The following is a 27,131-nucleotide window of genomic DNA, read 5'->3' on the forward strand; positions in this document are numbered from 1 at the left end:
GTATTAACACTGGAATGATGTGCAAAAGATGATGTGCAAATAGAGATACTGGGGTGCAAATGAGCAAAATAAATAACAATATGGGGATGAGGTAGTTGGATGGGCTAATTTCAGAATGGCTGTGTGCAGGTGCAGTGATCGGTAAGCTGCTCTGACAACTGAGGCTTAAAGTTAGTGAGGGAGATAAGTGTCTCCAGCTTCAGAGAATTTTGCCAGTTCGTTCCAGTCATTGGCAGCAGAGAACTGGAAGGAATGGCGTCCAAAGGAGGTCTTGGCTTTGGGAATGACCAGTGAGATATACCTGCTGGAGCGCAGACTACAGGTGGGTGTTGCTATGGTGACCAGTGAGCTAAGATAAGACAGGGATTTGCCTAGCAGTGATTTATAGATGACCTGGAGCCAGTGGGTTTGGCGACGAATATGTAGTGAGGGCCAGCCAACGAGCGTACAGGTCACAATGGTGGGTAGTATATGGGCCTTTGGTGACAAAACGGATGGCACTGTGATAGACTACATCCAATTTGCTGAGTAGAGTGTTGGAGGCTATTTTGTAAATGACATCGCCGAAGTCAAGGATCAGTAGGATAGTCAGTTTTACGAGGGCATGAATGAAGGAGACTTTGTTGCGAAATAGGAAGCCGATTCTAGATCTAACTTTTGATTGGAGATGCTTAATGTGAGTCTGGAAGGAGAGTTTACAGTCTAACCAGACACCTAGGTATTTGTAGTTGTCCACATACTCTAGGTCAGACCCGCCGAGAGTAGTGATTCTAGTTGGGTTGGCGGGTGCAAGCAGCGTTCGGTTTGAAGAGCATGCATTTAGTTTTACTAGTGTTTAAGAGCAGTTGGAGGCTACGGAAGGAGTGTTGTATGGCGTTGAAGCTTGTTTGGAGGTTTGTTAACACAGTGTCCAATGAAGGGCCAGATGTATACAAAATGGTGTCGTCCGCATAGAGGTGGATCCGAGCGTCACCAGCAGCAAGAGCGACATCATTGATATACACAGAGAATTGAGTCAGCCCGAGAATTGAACCCTGTGGCACCCCCATAGATACTGCCAGAGGTCCAGACAACAGGCCCTCCGATTTGACACATTGAACTCTATCTGAAAAGTAGTTGGTGAACCAGGCGAGGCAGTCATTTGAGAAACCAAGGATATTTAGTCTGCCAATAAGAATGCGTGGTTGACAGAGTCGAAAGCCTTGGCCAGGTCGATGAAGACGGCTGCGCAGTACTGTCTTTTATCGATATGGTTATAATATCGTTTAGGACCTTGAGCGTGGCTGAGGTGCACCCCATGACCAGCTCGGAAACCGGATTGCATAACGGAGAAGGTACGGTGGGATTCGAAATGGTCGGTGATCTGTTTGTTAACTTGGCTTTCAAAAACTTTCGAAAGGCAGGGCAGGATGGATATAGGTCTGTAACAGTTTGGATCTAGAGTGTCACCCCCTTTGAAGAGGGGGATGACCGCGGCAGCTTTCCAATCTCTGGGGATCTCAGACGTTATGAAAGAGAGATTGAACAGGCTAGTAAATGGCGGCTAATTTTAGAAAGAAAGGGTCCAGATTGTCTAGCCCAGCTGATTTGTAGGGGTCCAGATTTTTTAGCTCTTTCAGAACATCAGCTGTCTGAATTTGTGTAAAGGAGAAGCGGGGGGGGCATGGGCAAGTTGCAGCGGAGGGTGCAGAGCTGGTGGCCGGGGTAGTGGGAGCCAGGTGAAAAGCATGGCCAGCCGTAGCAAAATGCTTGTTGAAATTCTCGATTATTGTAGATTTATCGGTGGTGACAGTGTTTCCTAGCCTCAGTGCAGCTGGGAGGAGGTGCTCTTATTCTCCATGGACTTTACAGTGTCCCAAAACTTTTTGGAGTTAGTGCTACAGGATGCAAATTTCTGTTTGAAAAAGCTAGCCTTTGCTTTCCTAACTGATTGTGTATATTGGTTCCTGACTTCCCTGAAAAGTTGCATATCAGGGGCTATATCTCAATCAATCAATCAATCAATTTTATTTTATATAGCCCTTCTTACATCAGCTAATATCTCGAAGTGCTGTACATAGAATAATATGCCATTTAGCAGACGCTTTTATCCAAAGCGACTTAGTCATGCGTGCATACATTTTTTTTTTTTTTTGTGTATGGGTGGTCCCGGGGATCGAACCCACTACCTTGGCGTTACAAGCGCCGTGCTCTACCAGCTGAGCTACAGAGGACCACCCATACAGAAACCCAGCCTAAAAAACCCAGCCTAAAACCCAGCCTAAAACCCCAAACAGCTAGTAATGCAGGTGTAGAAGCACGGTGGCTAGGAAAAACTCCCTAGAAAGGCGAAAGCCTAGGAAGAAACCTAGAGAGGAACCAGGCTATGAGGGGTGGCCAGTCCTCTTCTGGCTGTGCCGGGTGGAGATTATAACAGAACCATGCCAAGATGTTCAAAAATGTTCATAAGTGACAAGCATGGTCAAATAATAATCAGGAATAAATCTCAGTTGGCTTTTCATAGCCGATCATTAAGAGTTGAAAACAGCAGGTCTGGGACAGGTAGGGGTTCCATAACCGCAGGCAGAACAGTTGAAACTGGAATAGCAGCAAGGCCAGGCGGACTGGGGACAGCAAGGAGTCACCACGGCCGGTAGTCCCGACGTATGGTCCTAGGGCTCAGGTCTCTCAGTTGGCTTTTCATAGCCGATCATTAAAGAGTTGAAAACAGCAGGTCTGGGACAGGTAGGGGTTTCGTAGCCACAGGCAGAACAGTTGAAACTGGAATAGCAGCAAGGCCAGGCGGACTGGGGACAGCAAGGTGTCATCATGCCCGGTAGTCCTGACGTATGGTCCTAGGGCTCAGGTTCTCAGAGAGAAAGAGAGAACGAGAGAATTAGAGAGAGCATACTTAAATTCACACAGGACACTGGATAAGACAGGAGAAGTACTCCAGGTATAACCAACTAACCCCAGCCCCCGACACATAAACTACTGCAGCATAAATACTGGAGGCTGAGACAGGAGCGGTCCGGAGACACTGTGGCCCCATCCGAAGAAACCCCGGACAGGGCCAAACAGGAAGGATATAACCCCACCCACTCCGCCAAAGCACAGCCCCGCACCACTAGAGGGATATCCCCAACCACCAACTTACAATCCTGAGACAAGGCCGAGTATAGCCCACAGAGGTCTCCACCACAGCACAAACCAAGGGGGGGCGCCAACCCAGACAGGAAGATCACGTCAGTAACTCAACCCACTCAAGTGACGCACCCCTCCCAGGGACGGCATGAAAGAGCACCAGCAAGCCAGTGACTCAGCCCCTGCAACAGGGTTAGAGGCAGAGAACCCCAGTGGAGAGGGGAACCGGCCCGGCAGAGACAGCAAGGGCTGTTCGTTGCTCCAGCCTTTCCGTTCACCTTCACACTCCTGGGCCAGACTACACTCAATCATATGACCTACTGAAGAGATAAGTCTTCAGTAAAGACTTAAAGGTTGAGACCGAGTCTGCGTCTCTCACATGGGTAGGCAGACTGTTCCATAAAAATGGAGATCTATAGGAGAAAGCCCTGCCTCCCGCTGTTTGCTTAGAAATTCTAGGGACAATTAGGAGGCCTGCGTCTTGTGACCGTAGCGTACGTATTGGTATGTACGGCAGGACCAACTCGGAAAGATAGGTAGGAGCAAGCCCATGTAACGCTTTATAGGTTAACAGTAAAACCTTGAAATCAGCCCTTGCCTTAACAGGAAGCCAGTGTAGGGAAGCTAGCACTGGAGTAATATGATCAAATTTCTTGGTTCTAGTCAGGATTCTAGCAGCCGTATTTAGCACTAACTGAAGTTTATTTAGTGCTTTATCCGGGTAGCCGGAAAATAGAGCATTGCAGTAGTCTAACCTAGAAGTAACAAATGCATGGATTAATTTTTCTGCATCATTTTTGGACAGAAAATTTCTGATTTTTGCAATGTTACGTAGATGGAAAAAAGCTGTCCTTGAAACAGTCTTGATATGTTCGTCAAAAGAGAGATCAGGGTCAAGAGTAACACCGAGGTCCTTCACAGTTTTATTTGAGACGACTTTACAACCATCTAGATGAATTGTCAGATTTAACAGAAGATCTCTTTGTTTCTTGGGACCTAGAACAAGCATCTCTGTTTTGTCCGAGTTTAAAAGTAAAAAGTTTTCAGCCATCCACTTCCTTATGTCTGAAACACAGGCTTCTAGCGAGGGCAATTTTGGGGCTTCACCATGTTTCATTGAAATGTACAGCTGTGTGTCATCCGCATAGCAGTGAAAGTTAACATTATGTTTTCGAATAACATCCCCAAGAGGTAAAATATATAGTGAAAACAATAGTGGTCCTAAAACGGAACCTTGAGGAACACCGAAATGTACAGTTGATTTGTCGGAGGACAGACCATTCACAGAGACAAACTGATATCTTTCCGACAGGTAGGATCTAAACCAGGCCAGAACTTGTCCGTGTAGACCAATTTGGGTTTCCAGTCTCTCCAAAAGAATGTGGTGATCGATGGTGTCAAAGGCAGCACTAAGGTCTAGTAGCACGAGGACAGATGCAGAGCCTCGGTCTGACGCCATTAAAAGGTCATTTACCACCTTCACAAGTGCAGTCTCAGTGCTATGATGGGGTCTAAAACCAGACTGAAGCATTTCGTATACATTGTTTGTCTTCAGAAAGGCAGTGAGTTGCTGCGCAACAGCTTTTTCTAAAATTTTTGAGAGGAATGGAAGATTCGATATAGGCCGATAGTTTTTTTTATATTTTCCGGGTCAAGGTTTGGCTTTTTCAAGAGAGGCTTTATCACTGCCACTTTTAGTGAGTTTGGTACACATCCGGTGGATAGAGAGCTGTTTATTATGTTCAACATAGGAGGGCCAAGCACAGGAAGCAGCTCCTTCAGCAGTTTAGTAGGAATAGGATCCAGTATGCAGCTTGAAGGTTTAGAGGCCATGATTATTTTCATCATTGTGTCAAGAGATATAGTACTAAAACACTTAAGTGTCTCTCCCGATCCCAGGCCCTCGCAGAGCTGTGCAGATCCAGGACAGCTAAGCCCTGGAGGAATACGCAGATTCAAAGAGGAGTCCGTAATTTGCTTTCTAATGGTCATGATCTTTTCCTCAAAGAAGTTCATGAATTTATCACTGCTGAAGTGAAAGCCATCCTCTCTTGGGGAATGCTGCTTTTTAGTTAGCTTTGCAACAGTATCAAAAATAAATTTTGGATTGTTCTTATTTTCCTCAATTAAGTTGGAAAAGTAGGATGATCGAGCAGCAGTGAGGGCTCTTCGGTACTGCACGGTACTGTCTTTCCAAGCTAGTCGGAAGACTTCCAGTTTGGTGTGGCGCCATTTCCGTTCCAATTTCCTGGAAGCTTGCTTCAAAGCTCGGGTATTTTCTGTATACCAGGGAGCTAGTTTCTTATGACAAATGTTTTTCGTTTTAGGGGTGCAACTGCATCTAGGGTATTGCGCAAGGTTAAATTGAGTTCCTCAGTTAAGTGGTTAACTGATTTTTGTCCTCTGACGTCCTTGGGTAGGCAGAAGGAGTCTGGAAGGGCATCAATGAATTTTTGTGTTGTTTGAGAATTTATAGCACGACTTTTGATGCTCCTTGGTTGGGGTCTGAGCAGATTATTTGTTGCGATTGCAAATGTAATAAAATGGTGGTCCGATAGTCCAGGATTTTGTGGAAAAACATTAAGATCTACAACATTTATTCCATGGGACAAAACTAGGTCCAGAGTATGACTGTGGCAGTGAGTAGGTCCAGAGACATGTTGGACAAAACCCACTGAGTCGATAATGGCTCCGAAAGACTTTTGGAGTGGGTCTGTGGACTTCTCCATGTGAATATTAAAATCACCAAAAATTAGAATATGATCTGCTATGACTACAAGGTCTGATAGGAATTCAGGAAACTCAGAGAGGAACGCTGTATATGGCCCAGGAGGCCTGTAAACAGTAGCTATAAAAAGTGATTGAGTAGGCTGCATAGATTTCATGACTAGAAGCTCAAAAGATGCAAACGCCATTTTTTTTTTGTAAATTGAAATTTGCTATCGTAAATGTTAGCAACACCTCCGCCTTTGCGGGATGCACGGGGAATATGGTCACTAGTGTAACCAGGAGGTGAGGCCTCATTTAACACAGCAAATTCATCAGGCTTAAGCCATGTTTCAGTCAGGCCAATCACATCGAGATTATGATCAGTGATTAGTTCATTGACTATGACTGCCTTTGAAGTGAGGGATCTAACATTAAGTAACCCTATTTTGAGATGTGAGGTATCACGATCTCTTTCAATAATGGCAGGAATGGAGGAGGTCTTTATCCTAATAAGATTGCTAGGGTGAACACCGCCATGTTTAGTTTTGCCCAACCTAGGTCGAGGCACAGACACAGTCTCAATGGGTATGGCTGAGCTGACTACACTGACTGTGCTATTGGCAGACTCCACTAAGCTGGCAGGTTGGCTAACAGCCTGCTGCCTGGCCTGCACCCTATTTCACTGTGGGGCTAGAGGAGTTAGAGCCCTATCTATGTTGGTAGATAAGAGGAGAGCACCCCTCCAGCTAGGATGGAGTCCGTCACTCCTCAGCAGGTCAGGCTTGGTCCTGTTTGTGGGTGAGTCCCAGAAAGAGGGCCAATTATCCACAAATGTTATCTTTTGGGAGGGGCAGAAAACAGTTTTCAACCAGCGATTAAGTGCTGAGACTCTGCTGTAGAGCTCGTCACTTCCCCTAACTGGGAGGGGGCCAGAGACAATTACTCGATGCCGACACATCTTTCTAGCTGATTTACAAGCTGAAGCTATGTTGCACTTGGTGACCTCTGACTGTTTCATCCTAACATCGTTGGTGCCGACGTGGATAACAATATCTCTATACTCTCTACACTCGCCAGTTTTAGCTTTAGCCAGCACCATCTTTAGATTAGCCTTAACGTCGGTAGCCCTGCCCCCTGGTAAACAGTGTATGATCGCTGGGTGATTCGTTTTAAGTCTAATACTGCGGGTAATGGAGTCGCCAATGACTAGGGTTTTCAATTTGTCAGAGCTAATGGTGGGAGCCTTCGGCGTCTCAGACCCCGTAACGGGAGGAGTAGAGACTAGAGAAGACTCAGACTCAGACTCCGACTCGCTACATAATGGGGAAAACCGGTTGAAGGTTTCTGTCGGCTGAATGAGCGACACCGGTTGAGCATTCCAACAGTATTTCCCTCCAGAAGCCATGAGAAAGTTGTCCGGCCGCGGGGACTGTGCGGGGGGATTTATACTAACGTTACTGTCTGTACTTACTGGTGGCACAGACGCTGTTTCTTCCTTTCCTACACTGAGATTACCCTTGCCTAACGATTGCGTCTGAAGCTGGGCTTGTAGCACAGCTATTTTCGCCGTAAGGCGATCGTTCTCCTGTATATTATGAGTACAGCGACTGCAATTAGAAGACATCATGTTAATGTTACTACTTAGCTTCGGCTGTTGAAGATGTTGATGAACCATGTCCAGATAAAGCGTCCGAGTGAAAAAGTTGAATAAGGGGAAAAAAGTTGCGATGGAAAAAAGGAAAATAACGTAAAGTTGGCAGCTAAAACGCACAGGAAAATGACTCTTCTGTCTCGGGATAAACGTCCGGGGTGAAAAAAGTTTAACGAAAAAGATGAGTGAGGACAAAACTAAAAAGTTGGTAAATTTGTTGAACACAAAGATTGATTAAACGTTTATTAAAAGTAAAACGTGAATAGTTTGGCAGGTAGCCAAGTAGCAACAAACAGCACAGCAGTACGGAGTTCTGAATTTTTTGAATGGGGCATGCTTATTTAAGATTGAGAGGAAAGCACTTTTAAAGAACAACCAGGCATCCTCTACTGACGGAATGAGGTCAATGTCCATCCAGGATACCTAGGCCAGGTCAATTAGAAAGGCCTGCTCGCTAAAGTGTTTTAGGGAGCGTTTGACAGTGATGAGGGGTAGTCGTTTGACCGCGGACCCATTACGGACGCAGGCAATAAGGCAGTGATCGCTGAGATCCTGGTTGAAGGTGCATTTAGAGGGTAAATTTGTCAGGATGATATCTATGAGGGTGCCCATGTTTACAGATTTCGGGTTGTACCTGGTAGGTTCGTTGATAATTTGTGTGAGATTGAGGGCATCTAGTTTAGATTGTAGGTTGGCCGGGGTGTTAAGCATATCACAGTTTAGGTCACCAAGCAGTACGAACCCTGAGGATAGATGGGGGGCAATCAGTTCACATATGGTGTCCAGGGCACAGCTCGGGGCTGAGGGGGGTCTGTAGCAAGCGGCAACAGTGAGAGACTTATTTCTGGAAAGGTGGATTTTTAGAAGTAGAAGCTCAAACTGTTTGAGCACAGACCTGGATAGTATGATAGAGCTCTGCAGGCTATCTCTACAGTAGATTGCAACCCCACCCCCTTTGACAGTTCTATCGAGACGGAAAATGTTGTAGTTGGGGATGGACATTTCTGAATTTTTGGTGGCCTTCCTAAGCCAGGATTCAGACACTGCTAGAACATCAGGGTTGGCGGAGTGTGCTAACGCAGTGAATAACTCAAACTTAGGGAGGAGGCTTCTGATGTTAACGTGCAAGAAACCAAGGCTTTTACGGTTACAGAAGTCAACAAATGATAACGCCTGGGGAGTAGGAGTGATACTGGGGGCTATAGGGGTTAACCTCTACATCACCAGAGGAACAGAGGAGGAGTAGAATAAGGATACGGCTAAAGGCTTTAAGAACTGGTCTTCTAGTGCGTTGGGTACAGAGAACAAAAGGGCAAATTTCCGGGCATTGTAGAATAGATTCAGGGCATTATGTACAGACAATGATATGGAAGGATATGAGTACAGTGGAGGTAAACCTAAGCGTTGGGTAACGATGAAAGAGATAGCATCACTGGAGGCACCGATTTGAGTCGGTCTCCGCGTGTATGGGGGGTGGGACAAAGGAGCTGTCTAAGGCAGGTTGAGCTGGGCTGGGGGCTCTACAGTGAAATAGTACAATAAGAAATAACCGAAACAGCAATAAGCAAGGCATATTGACATGGGAGAGAGGCATAAAGCAATCACAGGTGTTATTCGAGAGAGCTAAGACAACAGCTGGTAATGGAAAAGTTTGGGCTGAGACTAAACATAAACAGGATGCGGTACCGTATAAAGGAACAGTCCAGCAGGCATCAGCTGTATAGCTGAGTTATCATAAGGTCCGGTGAACAGCAATAGGAGAGTTCGGAGGTAGGTCGGGGACTGCTACAGCACTGGCGAGCAAGAGGCTCGGCTTGCTTGTGCTAGCGGGCCGGGGCTAGCAGATGGCTCTTCGTGGTCGACGTCGTAACGGGAAGCCTGTTGAAACCACATCAGACAATTTTGTCGGCAAACCAGTCGTGTTGGATTGGCGGGGCTCCGTGTCAACACTAGGAGGTCCCGTCCGGTTGACAGAGAGGTAGATAGCCAGGAGATGGGCCTGGCACGAGGCTAGCTCAAGGCTAACTGGTGCTTGCTAAGGGGCAATGGTAATTAGCCAACGACGATGGACTGGTGTGTAGTATGAAGATATGTTACCCTTTTTCTTAACAGCTAATGTTTGTCTTACCTGTGCCTGTCTCTGTGTCCTGTGTTGTAGGTATCTGGTGAAGTTCCTGTCCAAGCTGGCTCAGGACAGTGAGGTCAACAAGATGACCCCTAGCAACATCGCCATTGTACTGGGACCAAACATGCTGTGGGCCAAAACGGAGGGGTGAGAAAGAAGGAGAGAAAGGGGGAGAGAGGGGAGGAGAGATGGGGAGTACTCACTATTCAAACTGAAAAACTAAAGTTTGTGTTCACAAGTTGGTGTCATAATCCGGGTGTCCAAGTTGTGTAGTGTTTGTCTATAACAGGGGTGTCAAACTCATTCCATGGAGGGCCTAGTGTCTGCTGGTTTTTGTTTTTTCCTTTCAATTAAGACCTAGACAACCAGGTGAGGGGAGTTCCTTACTAATTAGTTACCTTAATTCATCAATCAAGTACAAGGTAGGAGCGAAAACCTGCAGACACTCGGCCCTCCGTGGAATGAGTTTGACACCATGTCTGCTCTGTGTGCCTGCAGCACTCTAGCTGAGATGGCTGCTGCTACCTCTGTTCACGTGGTGACCATCATAGAACCCATCATACAACACGCTGACTGGTTCTTCCCTGAAGGTGTGTACATATGACCTTTGACCCTTCCGCTTTGACTGGGTCCTCAGGAGGGAGGCCCTTGGTCTCCTCCTGTTTACAGGGTCATGAACAATGAAAACTGGAAAGTCATCATATTTCTTTTTGGTATAAATCTGATTCCTAGGTTACTCAAAAAGATGGATCTGGGTTTTTTTCTTAAATGGCCCCTAAAGGAATTTTACCGCCTGTTCTCCCCGTGTGCACAGATGTGGAGTTTAATGTATCAGGGATGTTCGCCATGCCCACCCCTCCTTCCAACCACATCAACCACTCTATGGAGTACGACTGTTCCACCATCGAGAGGAAGAGGCCTGGTAGCATGGTGGGACCAGAGAACGATACCCTTCGCAAGGACAGGTAACCACCAATAGCCGCACTCCATCACTAGTAGGGTGGGGTGAAAGGTCATAGACTGGTCCTGTACCTGCCAGTGCCCCTAGCTAAGGATATCATGCTAATTAAATCAAAATGATTTTCACTTTTATAATGCAATAATAATTAATTTACACTTTGAATGTTTGGTTTGATTGGTAGCTTTGCTGATTATCACTACTTACATGGGGGGCTTTTTTAAGCGTATTTCTGGATATTTAGTGCTATAGGCGTATTTGTGGCTTTAGACTACAAATCTACTTAACATCCCTTTGTTTGGTGTGGACTACCTCTCGCTCTTTCTCTCTCGCTCCCTCTCGCTCTCTCTCGCTCTCTCCTTCTCGCTCCCTCTCGCGCTCTCTCATTCTCTCGCTCTCATGCTCTCGCTCTCTCTCTCATTCTCTCTCGCTCTCGTTCTCTCGCTCGCGCTCTCGCTCGCGCTCTCGTTCTCTCGCTCGCTCTCTCGTTCTCGCGCGCTCGCTCGCTCGCTCGCTCTCTCTCTCTCTCTCTGTGGGACTTGGTGATTTCTGTTCTGTGGGTGTCTTTCTCAACATGGCTCTGCCGTCTGTCTCTCTGTCGTCTCCCCTCTCTCTGTAGTTCTGCTAACAAACTGTCGGACCATAACACCATCCCCCGTAGAGGCAGCAACACTTTAGGTAGAAAGCAGCATGTTTCACCTGCCTTCCAGCCCCCCTTACCCCCGGTGGAGGCCCCAGGGCCTGGGCAGGTCACGGGGTGCGTGGCCGAGCTCCAGGCCCTGCCGGGGGGCATGGCGTTGGAGGGCTGCCAGCCTAGCCTGGCAATGGGTATGGCTGCCCTGGTGGCAGCGCAGCAGCTTCTAGCTACTACCGCGGAGGGTCTCAGGTAAGGGCGTGGGTGTGTAGTGCACTGGGGAGCACAGACACGCATGCCACTCCACTGCATGATAAAAAAAAAAACTTTTGTATGCAACTTTTGATGATGATTTGTTGATAAGGTGTGTGTGCACTGTTTATGGTGATGTCACATTCTAATTCAGAAAATCTATTGCAAACATATTTTATTGAGTGGAAAATGACTGGTATGGGTAACCACTCTGTTTAGCTAACATTCCACTTCCTGTACTCTGTCATATGCCAAAGTTTAGCATGACAGGAGTGGAATGCTAGCTAAACAGACTGGTACCCATACTAGAAAATGACTACAGAGCATAGAACGTGTGTGACAATACCACTCACTCACTTCTTTCTGACTCATGTTTTCCTCACACTGTCTAACTGCATTTTCCTCAAACTACTAACAAATAATCATTATAATAACACTGTGGGTACATCTCAGTTCAGACCACTGGCTCTGTTCAACAATGGCTGCTGTGAGCCAGCCATCCTCTGAGGGCCCTCACTCCTCTGCTCTCACACTAGAACACATGGATCAGCAGAAAACTGTTGGACAAAGCTCTGTCCTCTGAAATGTTGTTTGGCCATTAGTTCTGTCCTCTCATTGAGCTTATGTAACTTTTTGAAGGATGTTTTTGAATCTGTTTATGAAAGGATTCTATTCAATGTTAGTTCCAGACTGTTCTATTGGTCAGAATATAGAAGGTAAACCAAAGAAACAGCCCAGTGCAGGACAAAAAGCTCACTCAACATGCATTATATTTCATGGTGGACATTTTCATAGCTCTACACTAATATCTGAGTGCTGTACTTACAATGGTGACCTCTGTTTGTTAAGCAACCCAAAGCGTGACCCCACCTCCACCCAGACCCTCCATCAGTGGAACGGTTCAGGAGGGGGCCACCCGGGCACGGCCAGCCCAGCAGGAGGTGGAGGAGCTGGGGGACAGCTGGGAGTGGGAGGCCCTGGGACTGGATCCATGGGGCCCAGTCCACACATGATGCGCAGAGGTGAAACACTCACTCCTTAAAAGAATTCAGCTCACCTTTATTAGGTTGTTCAACATTTATTTATAGCTACAGTACCAGTCAAAAGTTTGGACACACCTACTCATTCAAGGGTTTTTCTTTATTTTTACTATTTTCTAAATTGTAGAATCATAGTGAAGACTATGAAATAACACATATGGAATCATGTAGTAACCAAAAAAGTGTTAAACAAATCAAAATATATTTTAGATTCTTCAAAGTAGGTACCCTTTGCCTTGATGACAGCTTTGCACACTCTTGGCATTCCCTCAACCAGCTTAATGAGGAATGCTTTTCCAACAGTCTTGAAGGAGTTCCCACATATGCTGAGCACTTGTTGGCTGCTTTTCCTTCACTCTGCGGTCCAACTCATCCCAAACCATCTCAATTGGGTTGAGAACGGGTGATTGTGGAGGCCAGGTCATCTGATGCCGCACTCCATAATTTACATTACATTTACGTCATTTAGCAGACGCTCTTATCCAGAGCGACTTACAAATTGGTGCATTCACCTTATAGCCAGTGGGATAACCACTTTACAATATGTTTTTTTTTTTTTTTTTGTGGGGTAAGGGGGGGTAGAAGGATTACTTTATCCTATCCCAGGTATTCCTTAAAGAGGTGGGGTTTCAAGTGTCTCCGGAAGGTGGTGAGTGACTCCGCTGTCCTGGCGTCGTGAGGGAGCTTGTTCCACCATTGGGGTGCCAGAGCAGCGAACAGTTTTGACTGGGCTGAGCGGGAACTGTGCTTCCACAGAGGTAGGGGGGCCAGCAGGCCAGAGGTGGATGAACGCAATGCCCTCGTTTGGGTGTAGGGACTGATCAGAGCCTGAAGGTACGGAGGTGCCGTTCCCCTCACAGCTCCGTAGGCAAGCACCATGGTCTTGTAGCAGATGCGAGCTTCAACTGGAAGCCAGTGGAGTGTGCGGAGGAGCGGGGTGACGTGAGAGAACTTGGGAAGGTTGAACACCAGACAGGCTGCAGACATGCAGAGATGCGATTCGCCACCTGGTTATCAGAAGGATAAGAGCACCTCCTCCCAGCTGCCCACTGCACTGAGGCTAGGAAACACTGTCACTAACGATAAAGCATTTTGCTCTGGCTGGCCCTTCTTTCCACCTGGCTACCCCTACCCCGACCACCAGCTCTGCACCCTCCGCTGCAACTTGCCCATGACCTAGAATATGTGGACAACTACAAATACCTAGGTGTCTGGTTAGACCATAAACTCTCCTTCCAGACTCACATTAAGCATCTCCAATCCAAAGTTAAATCTAGAATCGGCTTCCTATTTCGCAACAAAGCCTCCTTCACTCATGCTGCCAAACATGCCCTCGTAAAACTGACTATCCTACTGATCCTTGACTTCGGCGATGTCATTTACAAAATAGCTTCCAACACTCTACTCAGCAAATTGGATGTAGTCTATCACAGTGCCATCCGTTTTGTCACCAAAGCCCCATATACTACCCACCATTGTGACCTGTACGCTATTGTTGGCTGGCCCTCACTACATATTCGTCGCCAAACCCACTGGCTCCAGCTCATCTATAAATTACTGCTAGGCAAATCCCTGCCTTATCTTAGCTCATTGGTCACCATAGCAATACCCACCCGTAGTATGCGCTCCAGCAAGTATATCTCACTGGTCATCCCCAAAGCCAACACCTCCTTTGGCCGCCATTCCTTCCAGTTCTATGCTGCCAATGACTGGAACGAACTGCAAAAATCTCTGAAGCTGGAGACTCTTATCTCCCTCACTAACTTTAAGCATAAGTTGTAAGAGCAGCTTACCGATCACTGCACCTGTACACAGCCCATCTGTAATTAGCCCACCCAACTACCTCATCCCCAAATTGTTATTTATTTTGCTCATTTGCACCCCAGTATCTGTTTGCACATCATCTTCTGCACATCTATCATTCCAGTGTTAATACTACATTGTAATTATTTTGCACTATGGCCTATTTATTGCCTTACCTCCATAACTTACTACATTTGCACACACTGTATATATATTTTCTGTTGTGTTATTGACTGTACATTTTGTTTATCCCATATGTAACTCTGTGTTGTTGTTGTTTTTATCGCACTGCTTTGCTTTATCTTGGCCAGGTCGCAGTTGTAAATGAGAACTTGTTCTCAACTGGTTTACCTGGTTAAATAAAGGTTAAAAAAAAAGAAAGAACATGCGGAGATCATCCGTTCACCTACTCTGCGTCTCACAAAGACACGGCGGTTGGAACCCAAAATCTCAACTTTGGACCCATCAGACCAAAGGCCATATTTACACCGGTCTAATGTCCATTGCTCGTGTTTCTTGGCCCAAGCAAGTCTCTTCTTCTTATTGGTGTCCTTTAGTAGTGGCTTCTTTGCAGCAATTCGACCATGAAGGCCTGATTAACGCAGTCTCCTCTGAACAGTTGATGTTGAGATGTCTGTTACTTGAACTCTGTGAAGCATTTATTTGGGCTGCTGAGGTGCAGTTAACTCTAATGAACTTATCCTCTGCAGCAGAGGTAACTCTGGGTCTTCCTTTCCTGTGGCGATCCTTGTGAGAGCCAGTTTCATCACAGCGCTTTATGGTTTTTGCGACTGCACTTGAAGAAACTTTAAAAGTTCTTGACATTTTCCGGATTTACTGACCTTCATGTCTTAAAGTAATGATGGACTCTCATTTCTCTTTGCTTATTTGAGCTGTTCTTGCCATAATATGGACTTGGTATTTTACCAAAAAGGGCTATCTTCAGTATACCACCCTTACCTTGTCACAACACAACTGATTGTCTCAAACCCATTAAGAAGGAAAGAAATTCCACAAATGTACTTTTAACAAGGCACAACTGTTAATTGAAATGCATTCCAGGTGACTACCTCATGAAGCTGGTTGAGAGAATGTGAAGAGTGTGCAAAGCTGTCATCAAGGCAAAGGGTACCTACTTTGAAGAATCTCAAATATAAAATATATTTTGATTTGTTTAACACTTTTTTGGTTACTACATGATTCCATATGTGTTATTTCATAGTCTTCACTATGATTCTACAATGTAGAAAATAGTACAAATAAAGAAAACCCTTGAATGAGTAGGTGTGTCCAAACTTTTGACTGGTAGTGTGTAATGTATATGGTATCATGAGGAAATTTGAATAAAGAAGCTGTTCTGTTCTTTTTCATTAGTAAGCCTCTTATTACAAGGTAATGTGCACTAGTAGTTATAGTGTTACATTTGACATAGATTTAAAAGCATGCTACACTGGATGCCTAACTTTTGCAGAGTGTGAGACCTATTCATTTGAATGAAACCTGGGTGTAAGCAACGCGGTTCCGTGAGAGGCGCTGGTTCTATTTTTAAGAATTGAACGCCTCATGCCCAAGAACACTACATAAAGTATTTTGGGCTCTGCTCGGGCTGGCTATATTTACGGGTCCAGTGTAGCAGCTAGAAACCCACTGTTTTTTTGACACCCCAGTGTAGCTCTCCCCTGTTAGACATAGACGTGCAATTTCAGGTAGCTTCAAATATATGTAGACATAAGATATATTCTGAAGTCCACCTCTCTCTCCACTATCCAGGTACAAAGAAGCTAGCCCCTGCCCCTCCCAAGCCGTCCAACCCCCCTTCAGGCCAGCCCATTAACCCCACCAACCACCACCCCTCCTCAGGCCAGGGGCAGTCCCTCAGCCCCTCTCCCAGACCCCTCTCCTCCTCAAGCCACTCCCCTACCTCCCCCACCCTGCCCACACCCCAGCCCTCCACCACCCCTCGCCGCCACTCCAACAACCAGCCCCCCATCCAGGCCCCCAACCACCCACCCCCACAGCCCCCCACACCCTCACAGGTCAGCCCCCCGTCCCAACCCAGGGCCCTCAGCCAGCCCACAGGAGACCACCCGGGGGAGGAATACTCTCCTACAGACACCCCCACCCCGCCTGACACACCTCCACCCTCCACCGTCCCCCAGGACATACCCGGTGCACATCCTGCCTCCACCTCGCCCTTCCAGTCAGGCTCCCTCCCCCGGCCACGCCCCGTCCCCAAACCAAGAAACAGGCCCAACATTCCTCCGCCCCCTCAGCCCCCCACACAGGGAAATGATACCAATGGGATCTGCAGCACAGCCTACAAAATCATGGGTGAGTCCAGTCAAGTGATGCTTTATTGTCCCATGAAGGGAGATTAATTTGGTTGTTGGCAACACGTCACAGAAGGACATTAACAACTAATTCTAAAAACAGACATAGAACTGACACACTATATATACAGTGGGGAGAACAAGTATTTGATACACTGCCGATTTTGCAGGTTTTCCTACTTACAAAGCATGTAGAGGTCTGTAATTTTTATCATAGGTACACTTCGGAATCAGGTGCAGTTAATACAGGTAATGAGTGGAGAACAGGAGGGCTTCTTAAAGAAAAACTAACAGGTCTGTGAAAGCTGGAATTCTTACTGGTTGGTAGGTGATCAAATACTTATGTCATGCAATAAAATGCAAATTAATTACTTAAAAATCATACAATGTGATTTTCTGGAAAATTACAGACCTCTACATGCTTTGTAAGAAGGAAAACCTGCAAAATCGGCAGTGTATCAAATACTTGTTCTCCCCACTGTATAAAGTATGTGGACACCCCTTCAAATTAATGGATTCGGCTATTTCAGCCACACCGTTGCTGACAGGTGTATAAAATCGAGCACACAGCCATGCAATCTCCATAGACAAACAATGGCCGAAGAACTCAGTGACTTTCAATGTGGCACCGTCATAGGATGCCACCTTTCCAACAAGTCAGTCAAATTTCTGCCCTGCTAGAGCTGCCCCGGACAACTGTAAGTGCTCTTATTGTGAAGTGGAAACGTCTAGGAGCAACAATGGCTCAGCCGCAAAGTGGTAGGCCACACAAGCTCACAGAAGGGGACCGTATCGCGTAATAATCGTCTGTCCTCAGTTGCAACACTCACTACAACGTTCCAAACTGCCTCTGGAAGCAACATCAGCACCAGAACTGTTCGTCGGGAGCTTAATGAAATGGGTTTCCATGGCCAAGCAGCCGCACACAAGCCTAAGATCACCATGCGCAATGCTAAGCGTTGGCTGGAGTGGTGTAGAGCTCGCGCCGCCATTGGACTCTGGAGCAGTGGAAGTGAGTTCTCTGGAGTGATGAATCACGCTTCACCATCTGGTAGTCCAACGGACAAATCTGGGTTTGGCGGATGCAAGGAGAACGCTACCTGCCCCAATGCATAGTGCCAACTGTAAAGTTTGGTGGAGGAGGAATAATGGTATTGGGCTGTTTTTCATGGTTGGGGCTAGGCCTCTTAGTTCCAGTGAAGGGAAATCTTAACGCTACAGCATACAATGACATTATAGACGATTCTGTGCTTCCAACTTTGTGGCGACAGTTTGGAGAAGGTTTTTTCCTGTTTCAGCAGGACAATGCCCCCGTGCACAAAGCGAGGTCCATACAGAAATGGTTTGTCGAGATCGGTGTGGAAGAACTTGACTGGCCTGCACAGAGCCCTGACCTCAACCCCATCGAATACCTTTGGGATGAATTGGAAGGCTGACTGCGAGCCAGGCCTAATCGCCCAACATCAGTGTCCGACCTCCCTAATGCACTTGTGGTTGAATGGAAGGAAGTTCCCGCAGCAATGTTCCAACATCTAGTGGAAAGCCTTCCCAGAAGAGAGGAGACTGTTGTTGCAGCAAAGGGGGGACCAACTCCTTATTAATGCCCATGATTTTGGAATGAGATATTTGACGATGCAGGTGTCTACGTACTTTGGTCATGTAGTGTATAACAACAATCCCTTTCAGTTTATAGTATTGGTTCAGTACTGCCTTCTCACTTGTGTATTTTCCTCTAGTGTTGAAAGTACATTGACAATGTTTTATCTCTAAAAGTCCTGTGTCCACAGGTTAAGGAGCATCTATGAAAGAGGTTTGTCAGGACTTGTATTCTGCAGCTGCTGCACGTCATCTGTTTCTGCATTACTCCATTACCACAACATACTTTTAGAAACCTACCACTTGTGCCTGCTTTTCCAATAGATGTTTTATCATCGTTCTCAATGGTCATGAATCATCATGACTTTCAACCTTCATTATTAAATCATTTAAATGTCAGTAACATTTTGATGTAGGGTTTGCAAAGGACATCTCTAATTGGTTTGTCTGTAAATTATGAGAGGATACCAGAAACTGAAAACCGATTTGATTCATGGAATTGGCAGAATATTAACTTTTTTTTTATTTGATTCTGTCAGTATGTCTTTTGCAAACCCTTCAATTGCATTTGCTCTCCCTCTGGAAATGTACTTTTTTTTCAATGAATATATTTTGTTAAGTCATTGTTTTCATCTTGATTAGAAGACTCTGAAGTGGACACCCTCCTTGTCTTGGCCTGTACTATTGTACATAAATAAACAACATCAGAATATCATTATAGTATGATCAGACCATTTAGGGTAAAAGTACTGCATCCCTATGGTCTAGAGCTGGGTGATATGGACAAAAATACATATCGCCATAAATTGCCTGAATTGATGCGATAGCGATAAATAGAACGATATGTTTAAAACATTATTGTGCACCACCGTTTTTTTATATGATCCTTTTTAAACTACTAATACTAGTTTGACGGTTGTAGCCATCAATTGGCCCATTAACAATTACCCAGATTAGCAAAGGTATTTCATTTCAAACTTAATTTCTCTAGTACAGGCAATTTATCGTAATGAACGATATCAGCAAAATGCCTGTGATAACTGATCGGTATGGTCGGTGTCGATTTAGTTTTCGGTTTATCTTCCCAGCTCTACTATAGCCTGTCTTGTCTTGGTGTTTTAGTGTGGCAACCCAACCGCATCAGGTTTTAGTGTGGCAACCCAACCGCATCAGGTTTTAGTGTGGCAACCCAACCGCATCAGGTTTTAGTGTGGCAACCCAACCGCATCAGGTTTTAGTGTGGCAACCCAACCGCATCAGGTTTTAGTGTGGCAACCCAACCGCATCAGGTTTTAGTGTGGCAACCCAACCGCATCAGGTTTTAGTGTGGCAACCCAACCGCATCAGGTTTTAGTGTGGCAACCCAACCGCATCAGGTTTTAGTGTTCCGGTATGCATGGGACAGGATTGTGTTTAGAAGGTGCATGCAGAATAGTGATGACAGCAGCAATGTGGTTTTCAAAAGTGAAATGGCTGCTTTATATTCCTATATGATGGAACGTGGATAGCATCAGCATTACTCTGTTCAAAAATAAATCTGTGGTCTCGGCATCCTCTCTGAAATGCTGGCACTTAACGCTACTTGATGATTCACTGCTATTTTCTTTTTTTGATCTTGAAGCCAATGGAAAATGTTCAATAATGGTAGTAGATTGCATAGGTTGACGTCACTGTTTGGATGTCAGGTCCTTCAGATTGAGGATGTGACAGTCTGTACTGGAGGTTGAATTAGCATTTTGCTTGTCTCTCTTTATGCACATCAACCATGCTTGCCAAAACGTACTAACATTGAACACATATTTTCAAGTCACTTTTTGATGATTTTAAAATCAACTATTTAGTTTTCCCCTTCAGGAATTTATATTAATTGAATTCTTAGTACTTTTACTTTGTTAATCCACGATATTTAGCTAAAGTATGATTCAGTGTCTGATTTGATACAATCACTCAACAAACTACTACAGCTTAAGACTTAACAGTAACTCCTCAGTCAGCTGGAGCAGTAACATTTCACTCTCTCTGTCCTGTCCAGACCCAGTGCTGTCTCTCAAAGGGTTGACCCGAGCCTTCGTCCCCGAGTTTGCTGTGGACCAGCAGCCAGTGACCACCCCCTCCATGGCCCCCATGACGCCCGTGCCCCAGCCCAAAGACTCAGACCTGGACACAGAAAGTACCGTCCTATAATGAAGAGGACTGGGCTTGGCTCTCTGTCCCCTCTCCATCTCCTCTCCAGGTGTGGGTAGAAGTTGACCCTAACCACAGGTCCAGGGTCAGATATTAGTTTCATCCCCTAATGGATAACTGTACGACTAGGGGTAGGGAGATCTGGTCCTAGATCTGTGGTTAGTGGTAACTTCTACCTCAGGCTCCCCTCAGATCACCACACCTCTGCTGTTCTCTGCCAACTCCACCTCCGTGTCCACCACACACTAACTTACCCACCATCATCACCCCATTGGTCCGCTCCACCTCAGCCCTTTTACAGCTACTACTATATACAATCAACTCGACCACCCTAGGGGGACTACAGAACAGAACAGCCTTGATTAAAGCTTTGTAAAAACAAATTGGGATGAATAAATAGAGAGTTTGGAATGGAAACGGTATGTATTTGCATGGGATGTTGCACCTGAAGGGACTGGTAGTATTGAGTGGGTTTGTTAACAGTGGACAGACAGACTTTGATATTGGTGTGAGGTGTTTTGTTGTTGATTATGATGATGGCCTTAGAACTGAAGAATACTATTTGTAAATGTAAAGCACAGGAAATGTGGGTAAAAGTAGAAACCAGAACAAAAAAAATGTGTAGCTTGTGACTGCAGGTTTCCAGTCGTCTCAAACACTTTGACCTTTTTATCCTTCGCTCTATGTATTTATTTCCAAAAACGCATTCCCTGTGGCTTGAGTTAAAAATCATGCAGTTTTCTGAATCATGCCTTACTGGTTCCATAACTCGTTGTAGCAGTATTAGGTCTATAGACTGTGTATATGCTGTACGTCTTGGCTTGTAGGTGCCTTCCTAACCTTCTGTGTTTACGCTGATGTTGGGGCATTGAAGTGACAGTTTCCTGTATAAGTGAATGTTGGAAAGGACGGTTTAAGCGCTTATACTATAGCTACTTTGTCATCTGTCTAGTGAATCACTTCAACAGTTGATATTGAACCAAGTCTAAACCCCACAAGCGCTTGCTTTCCAGTGAACAGGTTTCTATATGGAAGATCATTCTGCTATCTTTCCCACGGAGCTGGGTTTTACACATAAACCGATGTAATAACCTAGTAGTGAGGTGGTGTTGGATTCACTAGACCAGAAAAGCTTCAATATCATTACTTTTTTATACGTATTGCTTTTCCTTTACTATAGTGCAGGGTTGTGCTCCTAGAGAACAGAACCTGAATGGTACCAACAAAAGGGCACATTTCTGGATGCTTCAGTTGCCCTGAACACGTTCAGTAATTGTACTGCTTTTCAGAGACTATCATCATCCATGTAGTCTTACTGAGAGACGATCATCATCCATGTAGTCTTACTGAGAGACGATCATCATCCATGTAGTCTTACTGAGAGACGATCATCATCCATGTAGTTTTACTGAGAGACGATCATCATCCATGTAGTCTTACTGAGAGACGATCATCATCCATGTAGTCTTACTGAGAGACGATCATCATCCATGTAGTCTTACTGAGAGACGATCATCATCCATGTAGTCTTACTGAGAGACGATCATCATCCATGTAGTTTTACTGAGATTCCCCCCTCTCTTCTCCTTTAACTTGCTGCCTTATCCTTCTGCAGAAAGAGCACCTTGTTTCGAGGCTCTGAAAGACTAACAAATGCCATTAAACTAGAAATGTTAAAGCTGCATTTTGAGCTCAGCTAGTTTTGTATGCAGACTGTTGAGCTTAAACAAGAAATAAATACAATGTCAAATGAATGCTTGGTTATACTCTCAGTCCGAATAAAATAAAGTATATGAAGAAAAAGTTGAAATGGTTGTGAGTCATGGCTTAATCACATACATACGCATACATGCAGATATACAGTAAGAAAGTGTTTTATTTGGTGTTACTGATGGGAGGAGGATTGTCTAGTAATAATTTCTTAATTTCTTCTACCAGTAAAGTCTGCGGTGTGTTGGCCACACGATTTCTAAAATAAAAGACAAATAGTTGTTTTTAAATTATTCTGATTCCCGACTGAGGTCTATGTTCAATCCGGATTGCGGAAGATCTGCGCTATAGCGTGATTTAAATTTAAAGGCAATGTTCCCGCGTTCGAGGAGACTGCATGCACGGTAAATACTGCAGATGTCTGCTCAATTGGCAATTATCTTTAAATTTCAATCACGCTATAACGCGGATCTAGCCCTAGATAAAACGCACACAAAGCATTTACCGGAGTCCATGAGGATGTTGGTAGGCTTGGTGTAGGTTTGTAGGAAGGTGGATGGGGAGTGCAGCACAGGACTCTGACAGAGGTAGATTACTGTATCCTCCTCTAACAGAAGAGCCTGCTCCTGATCATCCTGGCCTGAACCGCTACCCTGTAACACACACACTCTCACACTGAACAGCTACCCTATAGATTTGAGCAACACACACACACACACACACTGAACAGCTACCCTATAGAACAGCACACAGCTTTACTTGGCTCATCACGCTCTACGACTCCTTGTGGCGGGGCTGGCACCTGCAGGCTGACTTCAGTCATCAGTTGAGCTGTGTTTCCTCCGACACATTGGTGCAGCTGGCTTCTGTGTTAAGCGGGCCGGTGTTAAGAAGCGCGTTTTGGCGGGTCATGTTTCTGAGGACGCATGACTCGACCTGCGCCTCTCCCGAGCCCGTTGGAGAGTTGCAACGATGAGACGAGATCGAAATTGGGGATAAAATGCAAACAAAAAAACTAAACAAAAACGGCAGCCCCCGGACCTCATATGGTTTAGAACAACATAACACACTGAACAGCTACCCTATAGAACAACACACACACTGAACAGCTACCCTATAGAACAACACACACACTGAACAGCTACTCTATAGAGCAACACACACACTGAACAGCTACCCTATAGAACAACACACACTGAACAGCTACTCTATAGAGCAACACACACACTGAACAGCTACCCTATAGAACAACACACACACTGAACAGCTACTCTATAGAGCAACACACACACTGAACAGCTACCCTATAGAACAACACACACTGAACAGCTACTCTATAGAGCAACACACACACTGAACAGCTACCCTTTAGAACAACACACACACAGAACAGCTACCCTATAGAACAACACACACACTGAACAGCTACTCTATAGAGCAACACACACACTAAACAGCTACCCTATAGAACAACACACACTGAACAGCTACCCTATAGAACAACACACACTGAACAGCTACTCTATAGAGCAACACACACACTGAACAGCTACTCTATAGAGCAACACACACACTGAACAGCTACCCTATAGAACAACACACACACTGAACAGCTACTCTATAGAGCAACACACACACTGAACAGCTACCCTATAGAACAACACACACTGAACAGCTACTCTATAGAGCAACACACACACTGAACAGCTACCCTATAGAACAACACACACTGAACAGCTACTCTATAGAGCAACACACACACTGAACAGCTATCCTATAGAACAACACACACACTGAACAGCTACCCTATAGAACAACACACACACTGAACAGCTACTCTATAGAGCAACACACACACTGAACAGCTACCCTATAGAACAACACACACTGAACAGCTACTCTATAGAGCAACACACACACTGAACAGCTACCCTATAGAACAACACACACACTGAACAGCTACCCTATAGAGCAACACACACACTGAACAGCTACCCTATAGAACAACACACACACTGAACAGCTACTCTATAGAACCACACAAACACAAACAGGCCTGTGACACTCCTCTCATGTAGAGGGCTTACATGCATCAAATCAAAATACCTTACAAAGGAAAGGATGGATTTGTCTTAAAATTGGCATGTACAGACATTCACCACCAACAGTGTTTGCATCTCCTTTACCCTGCGTTTGAGTAGACACACACACATCTTGTAGATCATGGCCAGGCTGTCTGGGACCAGGGTCTCCACGGGCTGGGTCTGTGGGTTGGGGTCCTGGAGGCTGAGGGGCAGCGTCACGAAGCGGTAGCCCCACAACGGGAACATACGTCTCAGCACACAATGAGACACCACCAGGATACGCACCTCCTTCAGTGGGCATCTGGGCCAAAAACATCCAGTCAGATATCACATTTACATAATTTAGCAGACGCTCTGATCCAGAGCGACTTACAATTAGTGAGTGCATACATTTTCATACTGGCCCCCCGTGGGAAACGAACCCACAACCCTGGCGTTGCAAGCGCCATGCTCTACCAACTGAGCTACAGGGGTCCAGATAGCAGAGCAAAGCAAGGACCATCTATCCTCGATGAGGAGGAGTCAGAGGAAATCTTACTTTGGGATTTTCTCCATTTCGTTCAGATCTTCCAGAATCATGTGGAGAACTTCTGAAGAGGACTAAAACCAAAGAAATGCCATTTATAATGCTACTAATGGTGATACACCAACATCTGTAAGTGAGGTAAAATTGTTAATTCTCAACATACCTCCATCAAATGAATGATACTTTTGGGATATAATAGCAGTATGCCAGTGACTTTTTCAGTCTGTATGTTTTTCTGGAATTTCGACAAAAATTGCTCATAGTATTCTGGAATGAAGACAAGCAGACAGTGAGCAACTCATTCTCTAGAAATACATTCTGGCTAAGATTTTACCTTTTAATTTTTTTACCTGCAATTGCACTTTGATTATCGTCAGCGTTTAGCTTTCTCGTCGCTACATACACCAGTCTATGGATAAAACGTTTCTACAAACCCAAGAGACAGAAACAAGCTGAGTTTAGACGCGCTCACTGCTAAAAACCTTCATTCATTGAAGGGATGCTGATCATGACCCCAAATCTGTATGTTAGCGCGCCATCGCGCGTCCTGTTTGGAAACTTCTATCACATTATAATTTATTGAAGTCTTCAGCCTTACTTTGCAGGTTGTTTTCTGTTTTTCGACATCGGTAAAAAGCGAGTTTTTGTAGGCGTTGAAATACGGATTGACGCTGCCAGGAAGAGATGATGGCAAAGGATTTACTGCCATGTTCTCGTTACTGTGGCAACTGCATCACCACGCGACAAACTGCACTTCATTTGGTCCATGTTCGTCATTAGCTCCAAAGAAGCTCGTGGGTATCAGGCAGTTTATTTGTCAAGCATTTGTCTTTTTACAGATCCAAAACAAGTACAACTGATCCAGAAGCAACCATATGGCCAACATAAAAAGTCAATATTTTTAGAACTATACAAAGTACTCCATTAATATCAATGAAAACATATTTAAAAAAAACACACTTAGGCTATACAAAATGAACATTTCAATAAATTAACAGTAAACTTAAATTGACCTAGAGTTATAATAGGCCTACATTTTAGACCCAACTTGTGAGAATACAATAAAAGTAAACAAATCCAGATGTACAATCATTTTAACACAAAGCAACACCTATAGCAACATGCAAATGCTTGTCATAAAACTGTACTGCACTTGTGGCACGATTTAAATGTGTAGCAGTGTCTTTTTGAACATGATGACAAATTGCAAGCCTGGTACAACAGGTCTGTAAATAAATACATTAGTATTTTGATGATGGCAGCTCGGACTGAAATGTCTATGTAAAAATGAATTATGAAGGGAAAGTAGAAACACAGGAAATACCTTCAAAACAGCTTTAAATGAACACCAGCAAACAGTGAATATTTGTTCTAAAACAAGATTTTTTTTAAATGCAGTGGAATGGACGGTTCATCAGCAACAACCACAGTGACCCCAAGAGCCGCCTGGACCACTCAATGCTAAAATGGATTGATGTCTTTCAGTTAGCAGCTATTCATATATTAGCGCCAGTGGGTTAACCCTCTTATTTCATGTTGCTCTTCATACTGTAAAACACTTAGGAGAGTGGTATTCTTTGTTGTTTCCACTGCCCAGAGCAAGTTTTGAAATGCCAAATGTTAGGATGACAGCAATTACATTGGCACCAGAAAGCTTCTAAATTTTGTAGTAATAATTCACAGTACATTTGTCATGCCAATGTAATGATTCTTGGTAGGTTAATACTGCATTCTATCATCACAATCTACGAGGCAGTGATTATGTGTTTCTGTTGCACAGCACTTTGCAGATCAAGTTCATCTGTACAAATAATGCTCAGCTCTAGATAACATAACGTATGACTATCAGCCATCTAAAATGTCATAGTCATTTACATATACAGCTAACTGCCAAAATAAAGGAAACACTTGAGTAAATGAGGGATACAAAGTATATTAAAAGCAGGTGCTTCCACACAGGTGTGGTTACTGAGTTAATTAAGCAATTAACATCCCATCATGCTTAGGGTCATGTATAGAAATGGCCAGTTGCCCATTATTTTGGCTACCATGGCAAGAAGAAGAGATCTCAGTGACTTTGAAAGAGGGGTCTTAAAGGTGCATAGGGGATTTAAAGGGTGTGTGTCTCAGTCAACAGATTTCAACCAAATTGAACACTTATGGGAGATTCTGGAGCGGCGCCTGAGACAGTGTTTTCCACTGCTCATTAACAAAACACCAAATTATAGAATTTCTCATGGAAGAATGGTGTAGCATCCCTCAAATATACTGATTTTGTACGTTTGCCCACTGACAAAGACATGATCGGTCTATAATTTTAATGGTAGGTTTATTTGAACAGTCAGCAAAAATTTTATACATTGATTTGCATTTTAATGAGGGAAATAAGTATTTGACCCCTCTGCA

General features: G+C 44.8%; 2 protein-coding genes across 6 annotated transcripts in view; one reads left to right on the top strand and one right to left on the bottom strand.

Moving 5' to 3' along the window:
- LOC121576971 (rho GTPase-activating protein 17) overlaps nucleotides 1-22,215 on the top strand; it is an 85,970-nt gene extending 63,755 nt beyond the window's left edge. For 2 of the 5 annotated variants that reach the window (XM_041890609.2, XM_041890620.2), the window contains exons 14-20: nucleotides 9,642-9,755; nucleotides 10,107-10,198; nucleotides 10,423-10,573; nucleotides 11,186-11,452; nucleotides 12,302-12,474; nucleotides 16,066-16,626; nucleotides 20,254-22,215. In XM_041890609.2, coding sequence (XP_041746543.1) covers nucleotides 9,642-9,755; nucleotides 10,107-10,198; nucleotides 10,423-10,573; nucleotides 11,186-11,452; nucleotides 12,302-12,474; nucleotides 16,066-16,626; nucleotides 20,254-20,405 — 1,510 coding nt within the window. In that variant the 3' untranslated portion in view covers nucleotides 20,406-22,215. Of the gene's footprint in view, nucleotides 1-9,641; nucleotides 9,756-10,106; nucleotides 10,199-10,422; nucleotides 10,574-11,185; nucleotides 11,453-12,301; nucleotides 12,475-16,065; nucleotides 16,627-18,398; nucleotides 18,436-20,253 lie in introns of all 5 variants that reach the window. The other 3 variants (XM_041890628.1, XM_041890636.1, XM_041890644.2) reach the window with 3 other exon arrangements.
- A 48-nt stretch (nucleotides 22,216-22,263) lies between these two features.
- On the bottom strand, nucleotides 22,264-26,683 carry LOC121584506 (testis-expressed protein 47). The gene is made up of 7 exons (XM_041900417.2): nucleotides 25,324-26,683; nucleotides 25,076-25,151; nucleotides 24,889-24,992; nucleotides 24,738-24,799; nucleotides 24,302-24,500; nucleotides 22,621-22,768; nucleotides 22,264-22,374 (listed from the first exon to the last, which is right to left on the bottom strand). Exons 1-7 carry the CDS (start codon nucleotides 25,432-25,434, stop codon nucleotides 22,337-22,339), a joined length of 738 nt encoding a protein of 245 aa, XP_041756351.1. The 5' UTR covers nucleotides 25,435-26,683; the 3' UTR covers nucleotides 22,264-22,336.
- Nucleotides 26,684-27,131: the final 448 nt, after the last annotated feature.

Source organism: Coregonus clupeaformis, chromosome 1, assembly GCF_020615455.1.
Source record: "Coregonus clupeaformis isolate EN_2021a chromosome 1, ASM2061545v1, whole genome shotgun sequence".
In the NCBI taxonomy this organism is placed as follows: Eukaryota; Metazoa; Chordata; class Actinopteri; order Salmoniformes; family Salmonidae; genus Coregonus; species Coregonus clupeaformis.